This window comes from Heteronotia binoei, chromosome 5 (assembly GCF_032191835.1).
Source record: "Heteronotia binoei isolate CCM8104 ecotype False Entrance Well chromosome 5, APGP_CSIRO_Hbin_v1, whole genome shotgun sequence".
Lineage (NCBI taxonomy): Eukaryota > Metazoa > Chordata > Lepidosauria > Squamata > Gekkonidae > Heteronotia > Heteronotia binoei.
The window spans coordinates 128,198,958-128,222,062 of record NC_083227.1 but is presented as its reverse complement, the minus strand read 5'-3'; the positions used below and the strand labels follow the sequence as shown (position 1 = coordinate 128,222,062).

At 41.7% G+C, this 23,105-nt stretch overlaps 1 protein-coding gene across 6 annotated transcripts in view; it reads left to right on the top strand.

Annotated features, from left to right (window-relative positions):
* Positions 1–15,176, top strand: part of CNOT6 (CCR4-NOT transcription complex subunit 6) — a 60,055-nt gene extending 44,879 nt beyond the window's left edge. For all 6 annotated transcript variants that reach the window (XM_060240372.1, XM_060240374.1, XM_060240371.1 and 3 more), the window contains 3 exons: positions 5,739–5,969; positions 10,528–10,730; positions 11,210–15,176. In XM_060240372.1, coding sequence (XP_060096355.1) covers positions 5,739–5,969; positions 10,528–10,730; positions 11,210–11,422 — 647 coding nt within the window. In that variant the 3' untranslated portion in view covers positions 11,423–15,176. The remainder of the gene's footprint in view (positions 1–5,738; positions 5,970–10,527; positions 10,731–11,209) is intronic.
* Positions 15,177–23,105: the final 7,929 nt, after the last annotated feature.

Genomic DNA, 23,105 nt, shown 5'->3' with positions numbered 1-23,105 from the left:
GCTAACACCCACAGCATTCCCATAGTCCACTAAGCTGGTGACCCAATAGAAAGAGACAAGATTAGTCTAGACGGATTTATTCCGGATAAATCCATGCTGGCTTCTACTAATCACTGCATTGTTTTCAGGAAGGTTGCAGATTAAGTTCTTTATCTGTGTTTCAAAGATTATGGAAATTCTGAGAATAATTATCAAGGTGTTCTTCAGTACCTTGGACATAATCCATTGGGCCCTGAACATGCGAACTCATTTAGAATAGCTAGGTATTCCCTGACCAACACATTATCTTTCTCAAACTGCAATCCTGTCATCTCATAATTCATGCCACTTTTGCAAGTTTGCACAGTTTTCCTTGTGGGAAAGGTTGAGCAAAATGGAGTTAAGCAATTGTGCCTTTCATTTGTCATCTGTTAATACAACACTTCACCATGTTTGCTGATCAGCTGGCTTGCTGTTCCCTTCCTTTGAACCTCCCTAGGGGGGAAAAACCGCTTATAGTTGCTTTAGCATCAGTTTCCAGGCTCAGACAATTCTGAGATTTAATTTCTGTGATATTTATTTATTTATTTAACTTGATGAATCACCCTATCCCGGCTTGTGCCAGGCTCTGGGTGATTTACAACATTAAAATAAATACGCATATATAAAATCAATTACATTAAAAAGATTACAAACCCCGATGGCGTCCTTAAAGTGCTATTAATTCAGTCATTACATCAGGGGTGGGGGGATTCCCCTAAGAGAGGCTTGGAAGAACATATCTGCCTTACAGGCCCTTACATATACTGCCCTTACGTGTTCAGACTACTTGTCCATACCTAGTGCTTTGCTCCTCTTTCCATTTCCTGTTTTAACATGTTTTATTAAGTTTAAATGAGGGAGGGGAGAGAATAGAGGGAAAGATACAGAAGAAAAAGAAAAAACATATTAGATTACAATTGTTTCTACTATATAAGAAAGTACAGAGTTCATTATATCTGCAAGCATCCAAATTTTACTTATTACAATTAAATTCTACAAACATTTTGACCTTTTATGATTTTATATAATGCTACTACTTTGCAAAAATACCTACTAATAAGCTCTCAATTAGTATCTATCATGTTACAAATTAGATCCATGTATCCTTACTACCTACAAAGAGAGAGGGGGGAAAAACCTAAAAGAAAGATGAAGGAAGGAAATGAACAGGAGATCTTAGTCTGCCATACAAACTTATTTACAACCGAAAGAAAAACAAGCCTACACTATAACACAGCCTCAGCTAAATTGCTTTGTCTAAGTTGATGGAAGGGAGTTTCAAGATTAGAGATATAAATTATAAAGCTCATATATTCTCTAAGTTATTATGTTAATAGAAATAAGATATGTGTTTAGATTGTTAGCCACCCTGTGTCTGTTTGGAATGGGCGGGATATAAATAGAAAGTAAATAAAAATAAATAAAATAAAAAGTTATACAAATTGTTTAAAAAATTATTAGAAACATAATATACCCAAATATCATGTTATATAAAAAATGGGGAGTATGAGCAAGAAATCCTAGTCTGCCATATAAGCTTATTTACTGCCAAAAAGAAAAGAAAACTTCTTATAACACAGCCTCAACTAAATTGATGGGAGGGAGTTTCAAGGTTAGAAATAAAAAACAGATCATCCAAAGTATGGAATTCGTATATTCTCTGAGTTAATATGAGTTGATAGAAATAAAATATGTATTTAAAACATTATTCAAATTGTTTTTAAGAACAATTGTTAAACCTTCCCTGGAACTTTTAAATCACCAATCTCTAAACCCAAGCAGATTTGACATTCAATTTAAGCAATAACAATCCACATAAAAATAAAAATCCCTTGTTTTAAATTTACAATCCACATAATAATAAAAATCCCTTGTTTTAAGCTTAAATTTTTGTTTATAACAAACAAAACCCTAAAAATCAAAATTTCCATTCCAAAGTATTACACTAGCTCCACTGTATTATGCTGATGCTAGCCAAATACAAAATAGAGTTTTAAGGTCTCTTAAAAACCTTCCAGGTTTTAATTCTCTTAGATCTTGCCATTGACCTGTAGATTTTGGTTGAATCTGCAGACTTTCCTCTTGTATCAGTTATCAGTTCTACAGGAAGCATTAAAGCCAAGTAGGAGTCACTCCCCCCTTTCTTTGTCTTAGATTGTGGTTTCCATTTCTTCTGCAAAAGTGCATAGCCCACCTCCAGTTTGAATTCAAACAGGACATTTTCAGACAATTGTCTATTCACTTTTCCCCACTCATCAAATAGATCGTGAACATCTTGATGTATCTGCTCCTGTATATTTTCAACTATATTACATTTCTTGAGGAACTTTTGCATCTGGTCTGTTGCAAAAACTGGGGAATACCTCAAAGTCCCAGTTAACAAATCCTTCCAAATTTCCACTTAAAAAATAGATAAATCATCAAATAAGCTTCTCTCATATAAAGTCACATTCAGCCTTTATTCGAATTGTAGTATAGTATGCTAATAGTCCAATTACTGCTTGTTTAATTTTAAACCAGAGCTGTTCAAATATATGTACTCAGTCTAATTCATGTTACTTGAAATAAGTTATTATAAGTTTGTTCCTTTACATTTGTAAGCAGATCTTGGGGGGGGGGGTGTCTTTATCCTCCTCCCCCCTCCTTTTGAGCAGTCAAATTTGGTTTTATAGTAAAATTTTAGCTGATCAGCAACATTCCAAAATAGACTTACTTTCGGGGTATAGTTTTGTTAGTTGAAGTCGAAAGAAAACTCATTAAAAAGCTGCTGAGATAATAAAGCAAGTGGACATTCACCTCTTGGTGCCAGCAATGGCGATAGTCACGGCAGAGGGCTCAAGAACCGGCCACCACCGATTTCCTGAGCCCCTGTCAGGCTCCCTGCTAACGAGGGGCCCTTGCCTGGGTACCCCTGGGGATACCACAATTGCACCCTTTTTACTGTGCGATTCAGAGGGGCCACTGAAGACAAGGTCTGCAGACTGCCACCAATTGCGAGGTGGCAAAACCTGGAAGTTTGGCTCCACCAGTATCTGGATCCTGGGAGCAATCCAGATATTATAACTAAAGAGGCAGACAAAGGTGGAGCCATTGTCATCATGAATAGCTCAGATTACATCCAGGAGGCTTAAAGACAACTCTCAAATACTGCTTTTTACAAATAGTAGCACTCAGACCCCACACAGTAATGCAAAAAAGAACTAAACAAGATTATATAGAAATTATCCCTGAACATTCAGGAACAAATAATTTCAGACATACCACAGGAGCCTCGACCAGGTACCTTTTGTCTTCTACCCAAAATACACAAACCCACAACACCCCATTGTCTCAGGCATATGCACTATCACGGTGAGGGTATCTGGATATATGGACTCTGTCCTAGGACCCTGTGGAGAAACACCATCTTGTGTGTGTGGGGGGGGGGTGGTTAACTTTCTGTGGGTTGGATGGGAGGAGACTATCAAACTTCAGGTAGGCCTTGACCTAATCTCCTCATTCCCTACTCCCCTCCTGTCTTCAACCAGTAATCTGTGGGCAACTTCCTAGAGAAGACGGGAAATCCATCAGAGTAGATCTGCTCCAGAATGCTGCAGGAGGAACAGCCAGTTCCTGGGCAGGAGCTGCTGTTTATATTATTGAGGGGGTTTTTTGGCAGGAAGCCATTCAGTCATCACTTGGAGCTTGCCACAGACAGAGGCAGATATAGCCCTACTCCTGGGCCAAAAACAGTGGCCATTTTGGGGATATGTTTGATCAGCTTACCCCAGAGCAATGAAGTAAGATTCCTGCTTTGCATACCACCTAGATAGTACATGAGTTTAGAGTAGGGAGAGAGATGAAGCATTTTTGTCTGCATTGTTTTGTTTCTTCCATTCATTTCTGATATGCCTGTATATAGTTGTGAGTTTTAAATAAATCCTTTGATTGTTGAAGTAGTTGTAAAGAAGCCCTGGACTTTCACCCCACCATCAACCTGACAGTGAACCAGTCTATGCAAGAAATATATTTTGTGGACACTACTGTAAAAATACACAGTGGGCACATAAACACCACATTACAATGGAAACCTATTGACCAATAAAACATACCTACATGCCTCCAGCTACCATCCTAAACATATACCAAATGATCCATTGAGTACAACCAGGCTCTATGTTATAGCTGCATCTTCTCCAGTCCTACAGTCAGATTCTCACCTGAGGGATCTACAACAAACCTTTTTGGAACTAAGTACCCACCTGATAAAGTCAAGAAACAGATTCACAAAGCCAGAATAGTACCCAGAGAGAACCTGTGGCAAGACAGGCCTAAAAGAGACTATAACAGAACATCACTAGTAATTGCATACAGTTCTCAACTCAAAGCAGTTCAATGCATCATCAGCAACTTACAACTTCTGCTGGATAGTTCTGACAGTTCTCTTTACAAGTACTAGAAGGCAAACCTTTTTCTTGCACAGAGACAGCCCCCCAATCTCAAACAATTCCTCACCCACAATAATATATCTAATTTGAACATGGACACTGGTACCAGAGCTTGCAGTAAACACAGATGCCAACTTTGCTGCCACATACACCCAGACAATAGTATCACTGGGTCTGACATCATCAACTACACTATCTCAAGCTTATTTACATGCTCATTTTCTAACATTGAATATGCTGTTAATGCCAACTATGCCTTTCAGTTCTCTGCATAGGGCAAATAGGCAAACCTTTGTCAAAGGATAAATGGACAGAAATCTGACATCAAGAATAACAAAATTGAGAAACCTGTAGGAGAACACTTCAGCCTTTCAGAACATTCAATGGATGACCTCAAAGTAGCTGTTTTATTGGAAAGGAACTTCAGGAACAGACCAGAAAGGGAAATTGCTGACTTGCAAGTTATTACAACACTCAGAACAATGGAATCCTGAGTACTTAACAGGGATATTGTTTCTTATCTCACCTTATTAGCCCTTACATCTGTATTCTCCCCAATCCCCAGAAGGGCCATATGTCCTCTTATTTTATTTCTTATTTGGAATAATATATTAGCATAGTAGATTGTAATAACCAAACCAAGTATTGATAACCAAGTCCATGTGATTTTAAACAAATGTTTTAAAGGCTGAGGGACACATGTGTTGGGAATGTATGAAGGTTCTTGATCTCTCTCCTCTAATTTTTATATGCTTACAGTTCCATGTTGTCCATGATTTTCTACTCTTCTTTTTCTGTTTTGCTGTTCTAGTATTGTACCAGTCTCTAGTCAGGACAGACTGCTAGTCATTTGCGCTATTTTACTCTCCAGTATTGTGTTTAAAATGTTGAATGAAATCTTTTTCTACAAGTTTGTAAAGTCTGCAGGATTTTTATTTACATTTAATGTTCTATGATGAGGGGCAGTGTCTGGCGAATAGTGCAGATAATTTAAAATTCCGTGTGTCAAAATATTCACAACAAAATTACATATAGTAACTTGACTCTAGTTGATTTCTGTTAATCATATTAATATAATAAATCCACCAGAGGGAGCACAGAGCCCAGTGTCATTTTTTTCAGGCATAAAATGGCTGGCTGATTTTTTAAACTTGGATTGCTAAACTCAAATTGTTGGTGACTCACTTTGTGATGTCTTTTAAACTACTTCAAGGCATTTTTTTTTTTGTTCATGTAGAAAAAATTCATTTCTGTCACCTCAGGTTTAACAATTATTATTTTTTGTTCTAGCTGGCAAACCACACCCTGGAATGGACAAACAGCTGGTCCTTGTAGCAAATGCACACATGCATTGGGACCCAGAGTATTCTGATGTAAAGCTGGTTCAGACCATGATGTTCCTTTCTGAAGTGAAGAACATCATTGACAAAGCCTCTCGCAGTCTCAAGAGTGGTGTTTCAGGAGAACATGCAACTATTCCACTTGTACTGTGTGCTGACCTGAATTCTCTGCCAGACTCTGGTATGTGCTGCCATATACTGTTTGTGACTAAATGAGGGCTGTTTGACTTAAAGAATTTTTGGTATGCTGAAAAAAAAGACATGCTTTAAGTACATTATGGATGCAGGTAGGCATAAGGAAAATCAGGATTGGTTATGAAGGATATGATAATTCTGCTTGATTTGTGGTAGTATTGGACAAGTGGAATGGATGAAATGTCTTGACCTTATAGAAGAGGATGGGTGTAGCGGCTAGGACCAAATGGTAAATCTGAAGTCCTCGGTTCAAATGTCATGTCTGTCATGAGCTTATTTAGCAAGTCTCTGTTTTCTCAGCTTCTGATCCCATGCTCATTACACTATGTGGAGAGAGATCACTGTCACCTTAGAAGTTTGTTGTAAGGATTGTGCTTTGTTCAGCTGATGCTAACCAATCAGATCTCTTGGAGCAGCCTTTCACTCAGACCTCTGTGACTCTGTGAAGGATTAACCCTGCACAGTCGTTTGCCTGTTTGTACAGTACTTGTAAGCTTTTAAAAAGTGCAGTCTGTCACACTGTGTGTTGTACAAAAACTGTGGAATGTTTATTTATTTATTTTATGATTTATATCCCGCCCTTCCCAGCAAGTGGCTCAGGGCGGCTCACAACATAGAATCTCACATAAATAAGGTTTAAGCATATAAACAGTTAAAATAATTAAAACATTTAAAACATTTAAACCATTTAAAACATTAAGGACAGCAGAAATCTAGTAAAACCACACTTAGTTTCTTGTGCCAGCTAGTTATAGGCCAGCCGGAAGAGGGTTGTCTTACAGGCCCTGCGGAACTGAGCAAGGTCCCGCAGGGCCCTCACCTCTTCCCGCAGCTGGTTCCACCAGGAAGAGGCCATAACAGAAAAGGCCCAGTTCAGGGTAGATTTTAAACGGGCTTCTTTTGGCCCGGGGATAACAAGGAGGTTTTGAGTTCCCGCTCTCAGTACTCTCTGGGGAACATGTGGGGAGAGACAGTCCTTCAGGTAGGCAGGTCCTAGGCCATATAGGGCTTTAAAGGTAATAACCAGCACCTTGTACCGGACTCGGTAAGTTATTGGCAGCCAGTGCACATCCCGGAGCCCCGGCCGGATGTGCTCCCTTCTTGGGAGCCCTAGCAGCAGCCGGGCCGCGGCATTCTGCACTAGCTGCAGCTTTCAAGTTCGGCACAAAGGCAGCCCCATATAGAGAGCATTGCAGTAGTCCAACCTCGAGGTGACCGTGGCATGGATCACTGTTGCTAGATCGTCACGCTCCAGGAAGGGGGCCAACTGCCTTGCCCGCGGACTTGGCAGTGGCTGCTATCTGAGCCTCCATCGTTAAGGAGGACTCCAATAGTACCCCCAGGCTTTTGACCCTGTTCGCCGCTATCAGCGGCGCACCGTCAAAAGCTGGTAGGGGGATTTCCCTCCCGGGACCCCGACGACCCAAGCAAAGGACCTCTGTCTTCGCTGGATTTAGCCTCAGCCCGCTCAGTCTGAGCCACCCAGCCACTTCCTGTAACGCCCGGTCTAGATTTTCTGGGGCGGAGACCGGTCGGCCGTCCATAAGCAGATAGAGCTGGGTGTCATCAGCATACTGGTGGCAACCCAGCCCATACCTTCGGGCAATCTGGGCAAGGGGACGCATATAGATTTTAAATAACATCGGGGAGAGAACTGCCCCCTGAGGCACTCCGCAATCAAGCGTGCGCCTCCGGGATAGCTCACCCCCAATCGCGACCCTTTGTCCCCGACCTTTGAGGAAAGAGGAAAGCCACTGTAAAGCTAACCCCTGAATCCCCGCGTCGGCGAGGCGGCAGGTCAGTAACCGATGGTCGACCGTGTCGAACGCAGCCGACAGGTCCAACAACATCAGCACCGCCGAGCCACCCTGATCCAGATGCCGTTGAAGGTCATCTACCAGGGCGACCAACACCGTCTCCGTCCCATGGCCCGGGCGAAAGCCAGACTGGAGTGGGTCGAGGACGGAAGCGTCCTCCAGGAAAGTCTGTAACTGCATCGCCACTGCCCTCTCGATAAGCTTGCCCAAAAAGGGCAAGTTTGAGACCGGCCAGTAATGCGCCAATTGGGCCGGGTCTAGGGTTGTTTTTTTCAAGAGGGGGCGGACCACTGCCTCTTTGAGCGGTGTTGGAAAATGCCCTTCCATCAGGGATCTATTTATGATATCCCGTACAGGATATCTAAGCTCCCTCTGGCAAGATTTAATAAGCCAGGAGGGGCAAGGGTCCAAATTACAGGTTGTTGGGCATGCAGATAAGAGAATCCTGTCAACTTCCTCCAGGCTGAGAGGACCGAAGCCATCCAGAACACGATCCGAAGACAGGCCCGGAGCCTTGGTTTCACTAGCTGCCTCAAATATGGCCGGGGGGTCGAGGCGGAGTGACGCGATCTTGTCCGCAAAAAATTTCGCAAAAGCCTCACAGCCAATCTCCAATTCAATAGAATTTGGTCTGCCTTGCGGCAGCATCGTAAGACTCCGAATTATATCAAACAATTGTGCCGGGCGCGAAGTTGCGGACGCAATCTTAGTCACAAAGTATGTTTTCTTTGCGGCTTTGATTGCCATCTCATAGGATTTCAAACTCTCTCTATAGGATGTTCGAATCGCTTCGTCTCGAGTACGCCGCCATTGTCTCTCTAGTCGTCTGAGTCCACGTTTTTGTTGCCACAGCCCCTGGTTAAACCAAGGCGTCGGCTTCAAACGGGGACGTAGAGGACACCTAGGTGCGACCTCCTCAATGGCCCTAGAGAGTCCATCATTCCAGGACTCTACCAGGTCATCCAGGGAGTCGCCAGTGGGCCAGGAATCCTGTAGAGCCGTTAAGAACCGTTCTGGGTCCATCAGGCTCCACGGGCGAGCTAAAATACGCTCTCCGCCTAAACAGGCTTGGGGTGACTCATCCACACGAGCCTTGAGGGCATAGTGATCCGACCATGGCACTGCTATAGTAGCAATATCGTCCACTAAAACTCCCGTCACGAAGACCAGGTCTAACATGTGTCCCGCCTGATGAGTGGGCGTTGTAACAACCTGGGAGAGTCCCAGTGTCGCCATGGATGACACTAGGTCCAACGCCTGACTGGAAGCCGCGTCGTCGGCATGAACGTTGAAGTCACCCAAGACCAGTAGCCTAGGGTACTCCAACGCCCAGCCCGCCGCAGCCTCCATCAGGGATGGTAAGGCGTTAGCCGGTGCGTTAGGCGGTCGGTACACCAGCCAGATTGCCAACCCCTCCCCAACGTCCCACATCAGGCCGGCACATTCCATGCTTGGAATCTCCGGGGCCGGGAGAGCCCTAAAGAAGTAAGCCTCTCATATGAGCAATGCCACTCCTCCCCCCCGCCCGCTAGTCCGGGACTGGTGAAAGACCGAGTATCGTGGGGGGGCCGTCTGGGAGATGTTTTCCTTGTCCTGCCTTATGATGTCAAGATCAAGATGCTTTTTAACTTGTTCCTTAATTATTTGGAGGTGGGAGTAAGCAGCAAAGTGGCTTAAGTTTGCAAATGTCACTAAATTGTTCAGGGTGGTGAGAACCAGTGAGGATTATGAGGCACTCCAAAGGGATCTGTTGAGGCTGGGCGAGTGGGCATCAACATGGAAAATGAGATTTAACGTTACCAAGTGCAAAGTAATGCATGCTGGGGCCAAAAATCCTAACTGTAAATACAAGTTGATGGGGTGTGAACTGGCAGAGACTGACCAAAAGAGAGATCTTGGGGTTGTGGTAGATAACTCACTGAAAATGTCGAGACAATGTGCGACTGCAATAAAAAAGACCAGCGCTATGCTGGGAATTATTAGGAAGGGAATTGAAAACAAATCAGCCAGTATCATCATGCCCCTGTATAAATCGATGGTGTGGCCTCATTTGGAATACTGTGTACAATTCTGGTCGCACCTCAAAAAAGACATAGCATTGGAAAAAGTGAAGAAAAGGGCAACTAGAATGATTAAAGGGTTGGAACATTTTCCCTATGAAGAAAGGTTAAAATGCTTGGGGCTCTTTAGCTTGGAGAAATGTCGACTGCGGGGTGACATGATAGAGGTTTACAAGATTATGCATGGGCTAGAGAAGGCAGAGAAAGAAGTACTTTTCTCCTTTTCTCACAATACGAGAATTCATGGACATTCAATGAAATTGAACTGATAAAAGGAGGTACTTATTCATCTAAAGGGTGATTACCACATGGAATTCACTGCCACAGGAGGTGGTGGCGGCTGCAAGCATGGCCAGCTTCAAGAGGGGATTGGATAAACATATGGAACAGAGGTCCATCAGTGGCTATTAGCCACAGGGTATTGTTGAAACTCTCTATCTGGGGCAGTGATGCTCTGTATTCTCGGTGCTTGAGGGGGGGCACAGTGGGAGGGCTTCTGGTGTCCTGGCCCCACTGATGGCACCTGGTTTTTTGGGCCACTGTGTGACACAGAGTATTGGACTTGATGGGCCATTGACCTGATCCAACATGGCTTCTCTTATGTTCTTAACAGCAGTATTATCTATGCATCTGTTTACTGATAATCACTTTTATCCCTTCTCTTCAGGTGTAGTAGAATATTTGAGCACTGGTGGAGTGGAAACAAACCATAAAGATTTTAAGGAACTGAGATACAATGAAAGTCTCACTAACTTCAGTTGTAATGGGAAAAATGGAACCACCAATGGAAGGATTACTCATGGTTTCAAGTTAAAGAGTGCCTATGAGAATGGCCTAATGCCTTATACAAATTACACATTTGATTTCAAGGTGAGAGTTTTTATAAGTAGGAACTCATTTTAGCTAATAGTGTTAACAGTATTAGTGTTACTACTGAAAACTCATTCAATGTAGTGTGCAGTACCTTCTCAAACCTTATAATTTGTAAGATGAATTGTGAGGATGGCATAGGATCAGTCTTTGCAGTGGTTCTTACAAGCAATGGGTCTTACTGGCTCTCTGAAGAAAGGAAATTGAGTTTATATTTAACAGTAGGGTGCAAAACAAAAACAGAACTAGGTTCTCACTCAGATGACTTATAGTTGAAGATGCCACAGTGGTGAAAAATGTCTGACCTCTGTACAGAAATTCCAAGAGACAGTACTGTCTCCCTTAGAACTCATGTGCGGATATCTGTAGTAGCACAGCTGATGAAGGGCTGGGAGTCAATTTCTACTGCTGTAGCTTGTTTTTGTAAAGATATTTGAATGTAGTTGCACTTAATATCCCTTTCCCACTTTCTTTCCCAGGGTATTATTGACTACATCTTCTACTCTAAACCTCAGCTGAACATTCTTGGCATCTTGGGACCTTTGGATCATCATTGGTTAATAGAGAACAATATAAGTGGCTGTCCGCATCCACTCATACCTTCTGACCACTTCTCACTTTTTGCACAACTGGAGCTGGTGCTGCCTTTCCTGTCCCCAGTAAATGGAATCCATCTGCCCAGCAGGAGGTAGTCAAGTACATTTTAGAGGGCAACCTCAGACTTATTTGTAAAATTGTAAAATCTGAATATAAAGGAGTGAGGTATGGCCAACAGGGATCTTTCTTAATGATCTTAATTTTAAATCTAGTTATTTGATAAAGAAATAGTAAAAGCCAGGTGCTATCAGACACACAATTCTGAGCCCAACACGCTTTGTATACTGTTAGACAGGGATTGGTGCATTTGCGCCTTTCTTAGATTTGTTACAAATAATCTTGTTCGTTCTATCCAATGTAATTTCATGCCTTGAAAATAGGGAATTACTATAATAAATTCTCTTTGCACAGATATCTGTAGCACTACTTTTTTGAGGCCAGTAGTAAACATCAGAAGACCATTCTTCCATACTTCACTCCCTTCTTTTTCAGACTTGTTTGTTTGTAAAATATAGAATTTGAATTTAGCCTTTATTGATTGTATATGAACAACAGAAAACCTGATTTATGAGATTTTGTACTTTAAAAAAATCAGATTTGGAAAATGATTGTATTGTAAACTAAGGCTAAATTTTTATCTGTTTCATGTGTTATAAAGGCCAGCTTGTAAAAGAAGTTGCATCAGGCTTTCTCTGCTAATGATTTGCACTGTTAGGGTGTTTAGCCCTTATGTACTACTTCATTATTTTAAAATTGAGAACATTGCTTTTAAGCCTAAATTAGTAAAACCACCGCATATTTCTTCAAGTTAGTTAGCATACTTCCCCCCTTTTTATTCTTTTTAACTTGAAGCAAAAGCATAAACTTGTTCTCAGAACAGATAAGCTAAGCAGTGACTGATTAGGCTTTTGTGGATTGATAGCTGTTATTCATGTACATTCTAACACCACTTTTCTCTCAGGAGTGGAACTGCAGACTCTTGTGTACAGCTTCTTAATTTCTGTTCTGTCATCCTTTCCTTGTATCCACTGTGCCTGCTTAATTTTGTTCTCAGTTAGCACTGCCTGTGCATGCAGAGAGAACCTGTGCACCCTCTTTTATTTTTTTAAATAATGTTAACATTTTGTGAAAATTTTATGAAGATACTTTTGTATAAGCTGTGGCATCTATTTTTTTTCTTCGTGAAACATTGAATATCACTTTTTGAACATGTTCAGATTGTGGGTACACAAATTCTAAGCTTCTGATACCTGTGCACTGCTTCTTTCAGTGTCATTGCACAATGCTGTTTGTGTCCCTTCCCCACTAAATACCATCATGTGAATTATTTCAGTTTAAGTGTATTCCTCAGTCATTCCTCAGTCGTCATTCCTTAAAGACAACGTGTACCGTCTTCAGTTTATAAAGCAGTGTAACTAGAGATGCATTTTCAGCACAGGTTCCCTAGACAACACTTCAGATCAATCATTAAAGCGACCAAGTCCTGTTCTAAAGTGTCAAGCAAAAACTAAGGTTATAACATACCCTTATAGTGCCATTAGTGTATGAAAGCCAAGTATATAAAAATCTGTCCTAAAAGGGGGATTCTATGTAATCCTTAGCAAACTACTTCCACTAAGCCTATTTCATATTTAGAGAAAGAACTTGGTCAAACTGCTTTTGTTTCAACTGCAGGCAGAGGAACAAAAGCTCACTCTTGAATTGAGAAATTCTGAATATAGTAAATTTTAAAAAATAAATAAATGAATCTTAGTAATAATGATTGAAAATTTTATAAAAGAAGAAACTATCAGCACTTACAAGTGCATTACCGTTTTGTTTTAAAAAGAGAACAATAAATTCTCCAAATGTTCATGTTAAGCAAAAAGTGTTTTAAAATTCCAGTAGGAAAAGTCCAGATCTTGAATCCTTGTCTGGGACCTGATTTTTCTTTTGTTACTTGTTTTTTAGTTGTGCAAACACCAAACATGTCCAGTTTATAATCAGTACATCGGAATGCTGGTAATAATTGATGTAGTAGATTCAATGCATAGTGTTGCTTTTTTCTGTTCTTGTTTTTTGGGTTTTTTGGGTTATTTTGTAAAAGTGTGAATAAAAAGGTGTTTTACTCATGTTTCCTTAACAATGTGTTGATAATGTGCATCATGACAATTTTCAGTGGCAATGGAGCCGATTTAGCTTGTCATTACTCAGCAACCTATTTTTGTTTCCTGATGATCTGGATGATTTAATAGTATGTCCAGAAAGCTTTATGGAAGGGAAGCACTTATTCATTTTGTATTTCTTAGAAATTTTTTTCATTTTTAAGCTGGAGCTTGAGTGCACTTGGTAAATCCTAAAGGTTTAAGCTTTACACATGTTTTCACCTATACAGATTTATGGCAGCATATTAAAAAGGTTATGGCTCATTCATGTGCTCAAGGACTCTGTTCTTGCATGGACATGTTGCAATCTGTGGGCAGCTCACTTTTGGGATGATAAGATTCTTGATATGTTAGAGCTCAGAAAGCTGATAGATTTCCTTAAACTTTTGTGGTTCTTCTGTCAGATTTTACAGCAAAGAGTTGAAACTCACTCTGAGAAGATACTCCTGCATCTTTGCAAAATGATGCAAATTGAACCAAACATGTCTGATAGATCAATATCAAAGTCTACTGGTTTAAAAAAAAAACATTTCCTACTTCAAACCAATTCAAACATTTCATAAACAAATGCAATAAACTATCTTCATAAAATGCTAAATTCTAATAACCCTATCACTTTATTTACTGAAAGTGGCTTTGGATGTTGCCATAATATATGTTCAGTGTTTCTTATTAATGTAATGTCATATTTTTTTTTTTTTTAAAAAAAGCATTGCTGGGCATGAGGTTCCCTCCCCATTCTTAACAGTTTAATCAAACTAGGTATCTAAGGATGATCCTATGGTGAAAACCCTTGGAACGACGGTCTGCCATATTTCTAGTGGCTAATTCTCATGCATAGATATACATGTGCATAAATTCAATTACAGTGGGATTTAAGTGGGAAATTAAGTATAAAACATTAGGGATTCTGAATTTTTAAGATAGTAGCAGAGAAAAATCTCTAGGAAATGTGTGTAATTATTTTGTCACTTATCTGCGGGTTTAAAAAACTAAGCAAATCTCAGCTGTAAACTTTATTCATGATGCAGACTCGCATCTCTTGGTGCAGCCTCTGAATAAGACTATATGAATTCTGTGGCTTAAATGTAGAATAGCAGATTCAAACACAAAGTTCTCACTTTATCCATGGGACAAAGAACTCAGACAAAATAATTGCACTATCATTTTCAAAGGAATTAATCGCACTGCAAATGCTGCAGCTTCTCAAAATTACTGCTTATGTAGTGAGTCTTTTTTTTCCTCCATCCAGCCTGACACAGTATTTTAGGGTATGTTAACTTCTGCTATACTTTTTTGGTTGTGTAAGCTTTTTTAAAATGTAGGTATCTTGGTATGTTTAAGTAGTGTCTAAAATTTAGAATACCTAGTCTTTATTCACAGTACTTCTGTATAACGTGTAATGCACTGGACTAACTCTTGTTTACCATATGTGTAACACACACAAAAAAAACCAGCACATCATCTGCACTAAGCTCAAAGAATGTTGCATTTGTCTATAGGCAGCTCTTCAAAAAGATAAATGGGAAATGGAATATAGTCTGATGGTAAACAAGGGCTTTTACTGTTCTCTTCAGTGGAACTTTCTCCTTGGTCAAATTTTAACTAGCTAGTATTATATTTATATACAGGGTTGTCTTTTTCTTTACCAATGTATTTTCCTACTCATAGCTGACCAATAAATTCAATATCTGTTTCAAATCTCTTTGAAGTCTAATTTTCATGTTTAAGCTTTGCTTGTAAGCTCACCTAAGCAATAAATAGGGCTGTCTCTTGATGTTTTTTTTTCTCATGTCAAGTTTTTATTGTCTTCCCCAAAGGAAGGGTTGGTTCCAACCAGCTTCCCCCCCCCCCCCCGATTAAAAAGGGAGGACAGGGATGCCTTTGACTACCCATAAGGTTATGCGCGGGAATCATGAGACCTGCATGGATAAAAAGCCATGTGGCACAAGTAAGGAGAAGAATGGGCAAGAGTGGGCAAAAAAGCTGGCTGGCCCCTGTCTCATGTTTGCTACATTTGTGCTGTAACTCTACAAAGGTTGCAGATGCAAAGTTGCACATTTCCTAGAGAATGTATAACTTAGAATGATGATCTGCCTACTTGATTGTCCTCTAGGCTTTGCTGTATCCCTCTCTGACAAGGAATTGCTTTCTCAGGATTTAGGCTGAATTCAGATGGTGAACTGAAGGAGGTTATGGGTGGTCAGTAATAAATCGGGTAATGGCAGACCTGGTACTAATGTGTATATTGTATGGGGGCAGGGCATGACTACTGGAATGTAATTGTCATACAGTACCTCTGCATTTGTGATAATTAAGGCTGGATTATTTAGGCTTTTACAAAGCTGAGCTTTACAGAGATAGAGTTTCATGGTCTGGCCCATACTTTACTGTTAAGAGGCATATGCTAGATTAATATATATGTGGTGCATATTTATTTTTAATGTCTAAAACAGTTCCCCTTGTTTATGGTTTCCAAAGTTGTCAGTACATTATCCTTTCCAGTGTATATAATTCCAGATTTCGGCACAAGCCAATTTGTTGTCTCCTTTCCTACATGTATCTCCTGTGTGAGAGATGAGGGGAACAGTGAGAGGTGGATAAATGTTAAATTTCCCATACACAAACCTGAGAAGAGCCCTGCTTTCTGTCACTGGGATGGGTCCTAAAGTGTAAGCAAAGTCATGCTCACAGAAGTGAAATTCCCCATATTCTCCTCCTTTTCTGCTGTAATGTGCTGTGCTGCTCAGAATCATGCCCTAGTTGTTTGTGAACCTCTGGAAACAATGTAGAAGACAACTTGGGGTTCGCCTGTGATGGGAAAAAATTGGTGCAAATCACACTCTTCCCACTGGTGAAGATGTTTTTGGATCCATCCGTTTATTTTACAAAATTTATACCAACCTTTCTGCCCTTGTAAGAGCTGTGAAGGTGGCTAACAGTTTACAAACATACTGCAGTAAAATCACATATTAAACCACACAAATCAAACATAAGCAAATAATTCAAACAATTGAAACAAGCTAAAACACATGCACAAACAATAACAAAACATTGATGGGAAGAAGAGATCACAGACAGAATGCCAAACGCCAGAGCCAGTTTGGTGTAGTGGTTAAGTGTGGACTCTTATCTGGGAGAACCAGGTTTGATTCCCCACTCCTCCACTTGCACCTGCTGGAATGGCCTTGGGTCAGCCATAGCTCTGGCAGAGGTTGTCTTTGAAAGGGCAGCTGCTATGGGAATCCTCTCAGCCCTACCCACCTCACAGGGTGTCTGTTGTGAGGGAGGGAGATAAAGGAGATTGTGAGCCGCTCTGAGACTCTTGAGTGGAGGGCGGAATATAAATCCAATGTCGTCGTCTTCTGATGGAATATGACAACATAATGGGACAGACAAGTCTCCCTGGGGAGAGTTTCCAGAGGTTTGTTGCCACTCACTTATCTTACAATCTGGGGCCACTGGAAACAGGGCTTCAGAAGATAACAGTGGTCGAGTAGGTTCATAAGGAAGTAGGCAGTCCTTTGGGTATGTTGTTCCCAAATGGAATAGGGCCTTAAAGGTCAACGCCAGTACTTTGAATTGTGCCCAGAAACAGAATGGGAGATAGTGTAGATGGACCAAGACTGGAGTGATAGGGTCCCAGTGAGCACACCTAGACGACAGACCTGTTCTTTCAAGGGAAATGCAAACTCATCCAGAATGGGAAACACTTTAAATCCCAGGTCAGCAAATTTCTACTCACCAAAAGCACTTCCATTTTGTCAGGATTAAGTTTCAGTTTATTGGCTCACATCAATGCTTTCAGGCATTGATCTGGGATTTTTACAGCCTCCCTGGGATCAGCTGGAAGCATGAGATAGAGCTGAGTGGCATCCATATATTGGTGACGATCCAGCCCAAATCTCTGGATGTAGATGTTGAAGAGTTGAAGAGACAAGATGGAGCCTTGTGGACCATGCAAGCCAAGGGTGTGAGCAGCAGTCCCCTAATGCCACCTAAAACCTATCCTCCAGGTGGGACTGGAACCACTGCAAAATGGTGCCTCCCAATTCTTGCCCAGAAAGGTGATCCAAAATGATACCATGATTGGTGGTATCAAAAACCTTTGAGAGGTCCAGGAGAATCAACAGCGTTGCACTCCCACTGTACATCTTCTTGCACAGGTCATCCACTAGGGTGACCAAGGGTATTTCAGTTCCACAACCAGGCTTAAAACCAGGTTTGAAAATATCTAAACAATTCAGTTCATTCAGTAAAGTCTGAAGTTGTTTAGCCACCATCCCATTCAGTCACCTTGAGGAGAGCCAGTTTGGTGTAGTGGTTAAGTGTGCGGACTCTTCTGGAAGAACTGGGTTTGATTCCCCACTCCTCCACTTGCAACTGCTGAAATAGCCTTGGGTCAGCCATAGCTCTCACAGGAGTTGTCCTTGAAAGGGCAGCTGCTGTAAGAGCTCTCTCAGCTCCACCTACCTCACAGGGTGTCTGTGGGGGAGGGGGGAAGGTAAAGGAGATCGTGACCACTCTGAGATTCAGAGTATAGGGCAGGATATAAATCCAATATCATCACCTTGATCAAGAATAGAACATTTGGTCCAATAGTTATTGAGATATCCTGGGTTTTTAGAAGTAAACTCACCACAGCCTGTTTCAAGGCTGGGTTGACCATCCCCTCTGTCAAGGAGGTATAGACTGTCTCATATGCTTAAGGGTTGGTTTGTTCAGTGAGGCTCCTAGCAATTATCATGTTTCATAGAGGTACATGTTGATTTAAAAGATGGCTGCATGAATTAAAAGCCTCAAGGATTCTTCAGGATACACAGTGGAGGAAGTAAAATACTGGTCTGCTTGAAGCTCATCAGTGTAACAAAAATCCCAGGAAAGTTCCTGAAATAGTTTCAGAAACAAGCTGGAATCTTCTCTCTTCTATTAACCTTGTTCCAGCCTGTTTCTGAAATGATGCAGTAAAGCAAGTTGCTCAGCTTTGTGAATCTTGATTTCAGATTTGTGTCCCTTCATCTTTTGGTATACCCAGGCCACAAGGGCACTGGGTTCAGCAGCTGGGCAGTAGTTGGTAGGGTTGTGTCACTGAGCTGGTCACTATTAGGTTGGCACAGGGCTCTGCTGCTTAGCACCAGTGCATTTAATGCACTGTTTCTGCGCTGCAGTCCTTGCAGAAAGCACCTCCCTAGGTTTGTAATTCAGAGAGATTCTCGGATTTGAACTAAGGTCCTGTGTATGGCCCTGGCACTGCCACAATGGCACTTGTTCTGCTGGGCACATAGCACTGTTATGCTGCTTGCAAACAAGCATCCTCACCACAGTTGACTTTTCACTGCAGAGATTCTCTAGTCTAGGAGAATCTGACTGCTGCCTGTGTGTGCAAATTTTTCCCATAATGAGAGACAATGGGAAAGGGGGGACAACCACTTGGAGTTCCCAAGTCTTTTTGGAGCTTGGGGGTTCCTTGGTACAGAGGCTTCTGCAGCTCCACTCCAAATTTGCTGCCTCTTCCTCAAACTCCATCCTCCCCAATGTCAATTTTCACACCATGGGGAAATTGACACATTTCCACCCTGCCATAGGAAAGCATGGGGAATAAGGGCACCTACTTTGGGTGCTCCTAGAATTGGAGCCCCTGGTCCAATCTTTTTGAAACGTGGGTGTTCTGTGGGGTAGAGACTCCTGCAGTTGCCCTGCAAATTTGGAGCCTCTACCTCAAGCCCCCTCCCCCCAGCTGCCATTCATTATACCCTATTTGGACTTCAATGACCTATAGGGTATAATGGGGCTGTATATTCAGGAATAGCAAATATCTCCTGAATCAGATTCTGCTACTGAATCTGCTATTCAGTGATATATGGCTCCCTGAATTTTTTTAGCCCTGAATACCACTGAATCCATTTTTTTCTGGATTTTTTTCTTTTGCACACCCCTAGTATGGATGGCGAAGAGCCCCATGGTGCAGAGTGGTAAAGCTGCAGTACTGCAATCGGAGCCCTCTCCTCACAACCTGAGTTCGATCCCAGCGGAAGCTGGTTCAGGTAGCCTGCTCCAGGTTGACTCAGCCTTCCATCCTTCCGAGGTCAGTAAAACGAGTACCCAGCTTGCTGGGAGGAAAGTGTAGATGACTGGGGAAGGCAATGGCAAACCACCCCATAAAAAGTCTGCTGTGAAAACAACATCACCCCAGAGTCGAAAACGACTGGTGCTTGCACAGGGGAATACCTTTACCTTTTTTTTTTTTAGTATGGATGGCAGGAACTGAAAGGTAGAAGGATATTGACATAATATCTTAGAACTGCACCCATATCAGTCAGAAGCACTTTGTTTCAGGCAAAATAAGGGGTTGAATGGTTTGAGATTCACTCTCTGTCAGTGACTTGCAGAACATACTTCTGACTGACAGAGCAAGGAGGTATGACCATGTACTTCCCAAGGGGCTCAGCTTCCTCCGCTGCTTTATGCACCAAAGCTCCCATAAAGGATATAGATGTGAGCATTTTCCTCTGTTTATCAGGCATTATAAAACTGACTGTTTCACTTCTGTAGATGCCACCTTTGAGAAGGTGCTTAAAGGGTATCTAAATTTCTCCCAATATACACATGAAGCTACCTTACACTGAATCTGGCCTTTGTTCTGTCAGAGGCAGTGCTGTCCATTCAGAATAGTAGCAGCCCTGCAGGGTTTCAGGTGGGGTCTTTCACATCTACTACTACCTGATTCTTTAACTGGAGATGCTGGGGACTGAACCCCAGACCTTTTGCATGCCAAGCAAATGGTCTACTATTCAGCCACAGCCGCACCCAGTCATTCCTGCCTGGGAACATTATTTTCTACCTGCTGTCCTGGACTTAAGCAAAAGTAAATAGGATTTATCATTAAATTCCTTTATTTTGAGTACCAGGACAGCAGACAGCTCACTCCCCAAAAGAGACTCCAGCTTGGGCATTAATGGGGGCGGGGGGGGGGGGGGGAGGCAAGGCTCACGTTTGCCATAGCCCCTAGCAGTCTAATTTATTTTAAATAAACATACATACACGAACAGTGTGGAGGGGTAATAAAAGTGAGTGAGCACAGACAAGACTGGTCTTCACCCACTGCAGAAGGCAATGATAAAGAAAAGCAGATGAATCCCCAGGAGTTCTGGCATCTTGACTCCCAAGGTCCTTCCTTGAGTTGCCACCTGTGTAGCTTCAGATGGCAGGGGCACCTAAGGCAGAGCCTCCAGAGATGGCCAGAGTGGTTGGGTAGGTTCATCTATCTCTGAGATCACACAGAGTTTCTGCTCCTACAAGGAATAAAGATAATTTTGCCTCTGAGTTTGGAGTCCCTTTCTTTTCTACCTGATGTCTTTGTAGTAATCAGAAGGGAGCTTACAGAGTGGCTTGGTTTCCACATAGTTATCTATGGGTACAAGGATGGGGGGCAATTTTTGCTGATTCCTCCCTCTTGTGATAGCCTGAAATGCTGCTCCAAGCAGATAGAAGACATCTTGGAATAGGTTTTTTTTGGGGGGGGGGGGTAGGGGGAGGCTCAGTGAAAATGCTGATGAAAATCACCTGCCTTCCTGCACCTGTGAAAATCTGGGCAGGATCCAAGCCATTAAGTCCAGCTTCCTTATCTTTCACCATAATGAATGCTCTCTTCTTTACACTCTGTTATACATTCTCCCCCTTTGCACTGCTACAGGCCTGCATCCCATTTCACTCCAGAATCTGTTGTCATCTCCATTTTAGGTCTGTGTAGTGCACCCTTACTCTCTGTGTTTGCTTTTTCCTTTCAGTGGGGTTTGAGCTGTAGGTTATTCTCTCCCTCCACTCCCTTACCTCTAGACCTCACTGGTTTTGGCAATGGAATATGAGACTTCATCTGCCAGCATTTCTCAGGTACACGCCAAGCTGTGCAACATGGCTGCTTGCCAATGAAATTAAATCATATGAGCTACCCACTCATTGGTCTAAGCAGCACAGCCCAAACATGGGTTTACCATTTTGAGCCAGGCTGGAATAATGCATGCATATTTCTATTCTTATTCCCACCCTTGATAATGTTGGACAAACCTTAGATGCATCCACAAGGTAGGCACAATGAGTATCTGGAGTTTCCCCAGCATGCTGCCCTTAAGAAGACCAGAGGTAATCAGTAAGCTTTGCATGATGAAGGATGTTCTGTAGAGAAACTGCTAGGGAGCGACAAACAAAAAGCTACCACTAGGTGGCAAAATTGCTACATTTGCTAGATTATGGCTAAAATAACTGAAGACCCTGGAACACATGCCAGAAAGGAAGAAATATACAACCTCTGTTGAGGTTTTCATGCTGGGGATCATTTGGGGTATTTCTTGTTACATGAAGAACGGCAAATAGTGGACTCTGCCCCAGAGTGTTTGTTACAAAGATACAATTGTCTTTATCTGTGAGTGCAACCATTACACCATATTGCACATACCGTAATTATACATACCTTTCTTTTTAATAAAAGTTTATTTGTTACATTCTACATCTATATCACTCCACAATAAAAAACTGGAAATTTACTGGGATGTGGAGTAAACTTTAAAGTAAGTTTTGTAAGTACAAGGACTTACGCAATCATGAAAAATATTAACAAAATCAGGGCAAGGAAGGCTAACAATGCATCTCAGGTCTAATCAGAAAATGCCCCCCACAAAACCCCCATAAAAGTTTGTTTAATACATTCTACATACATATCACTCCACACACAAAAAGGACACTAACTGGGATGTGGAATAAACTTTAAGAACAGAACAGCATACTGTACATAATTATGCACACTTTCTTTCACTTTTCCCAAAGGCTTAGGGTCCACATTTCTTCTGAGGAATGATATATTGAGTTATTTTTGTAGGCTGTGCAGAGGATTCAGGAAAGAAATACACAGACTTACAGTGTGAACAATTCTGTGAATAGGATTCATAATGTACTAAAGCAAAACTTCTGAAAACAACTTAAATGCTGAGTTGTTATAATGGCTTTGCAATAAAACAGTGGGCTATTCCCAGGGCTTTGTTTGTAGAACTCATTTGCATATTAGGCCACACACCCTGACACCAAGTCAGCCAGAGCTGCATTCCTGTGCATTCCTCCTCAGAAAAAAACCCCTTGCTATTCCTACAAGTGCACTTTCAGGAGCAAGAATTTTTATTTCAAATGCATACATTATACTAAATAAGACCAATGGTCCCTCAAAATCAGTATTGTCTACTCAGGCTGGCAGCAGGTATCCAGGGTCATAGATGGAGGACTTTCATGTCACCTATCATCTGATTAAATGGAAATGTGAGGAATTTTCTGCATGCAAAGCAGATGTACTGCCACTTGCTGCAAACCCTCCCCTCCTGTTTACAACCTGGCTTTTTTTGCTAACACTCAAGATGGATTACAAAATCTTTTTTAAAAATTCAATCATATAGCATAAAACATTAAAACCAGAATAGGACTAGGATTACAGCTTTATAAAACAACTAGCAGGGGACCCACATGGACTTGTGGAGGAACATCTCATTTTCTCCCCTCACTATTTCCTCTTTCTCTTTCCTGAAAGCCTTCATGGTCTTTCCCTTTACATAGTTATTTCTCTTCTTCCTATCCACCAATCAACCTATTTTTA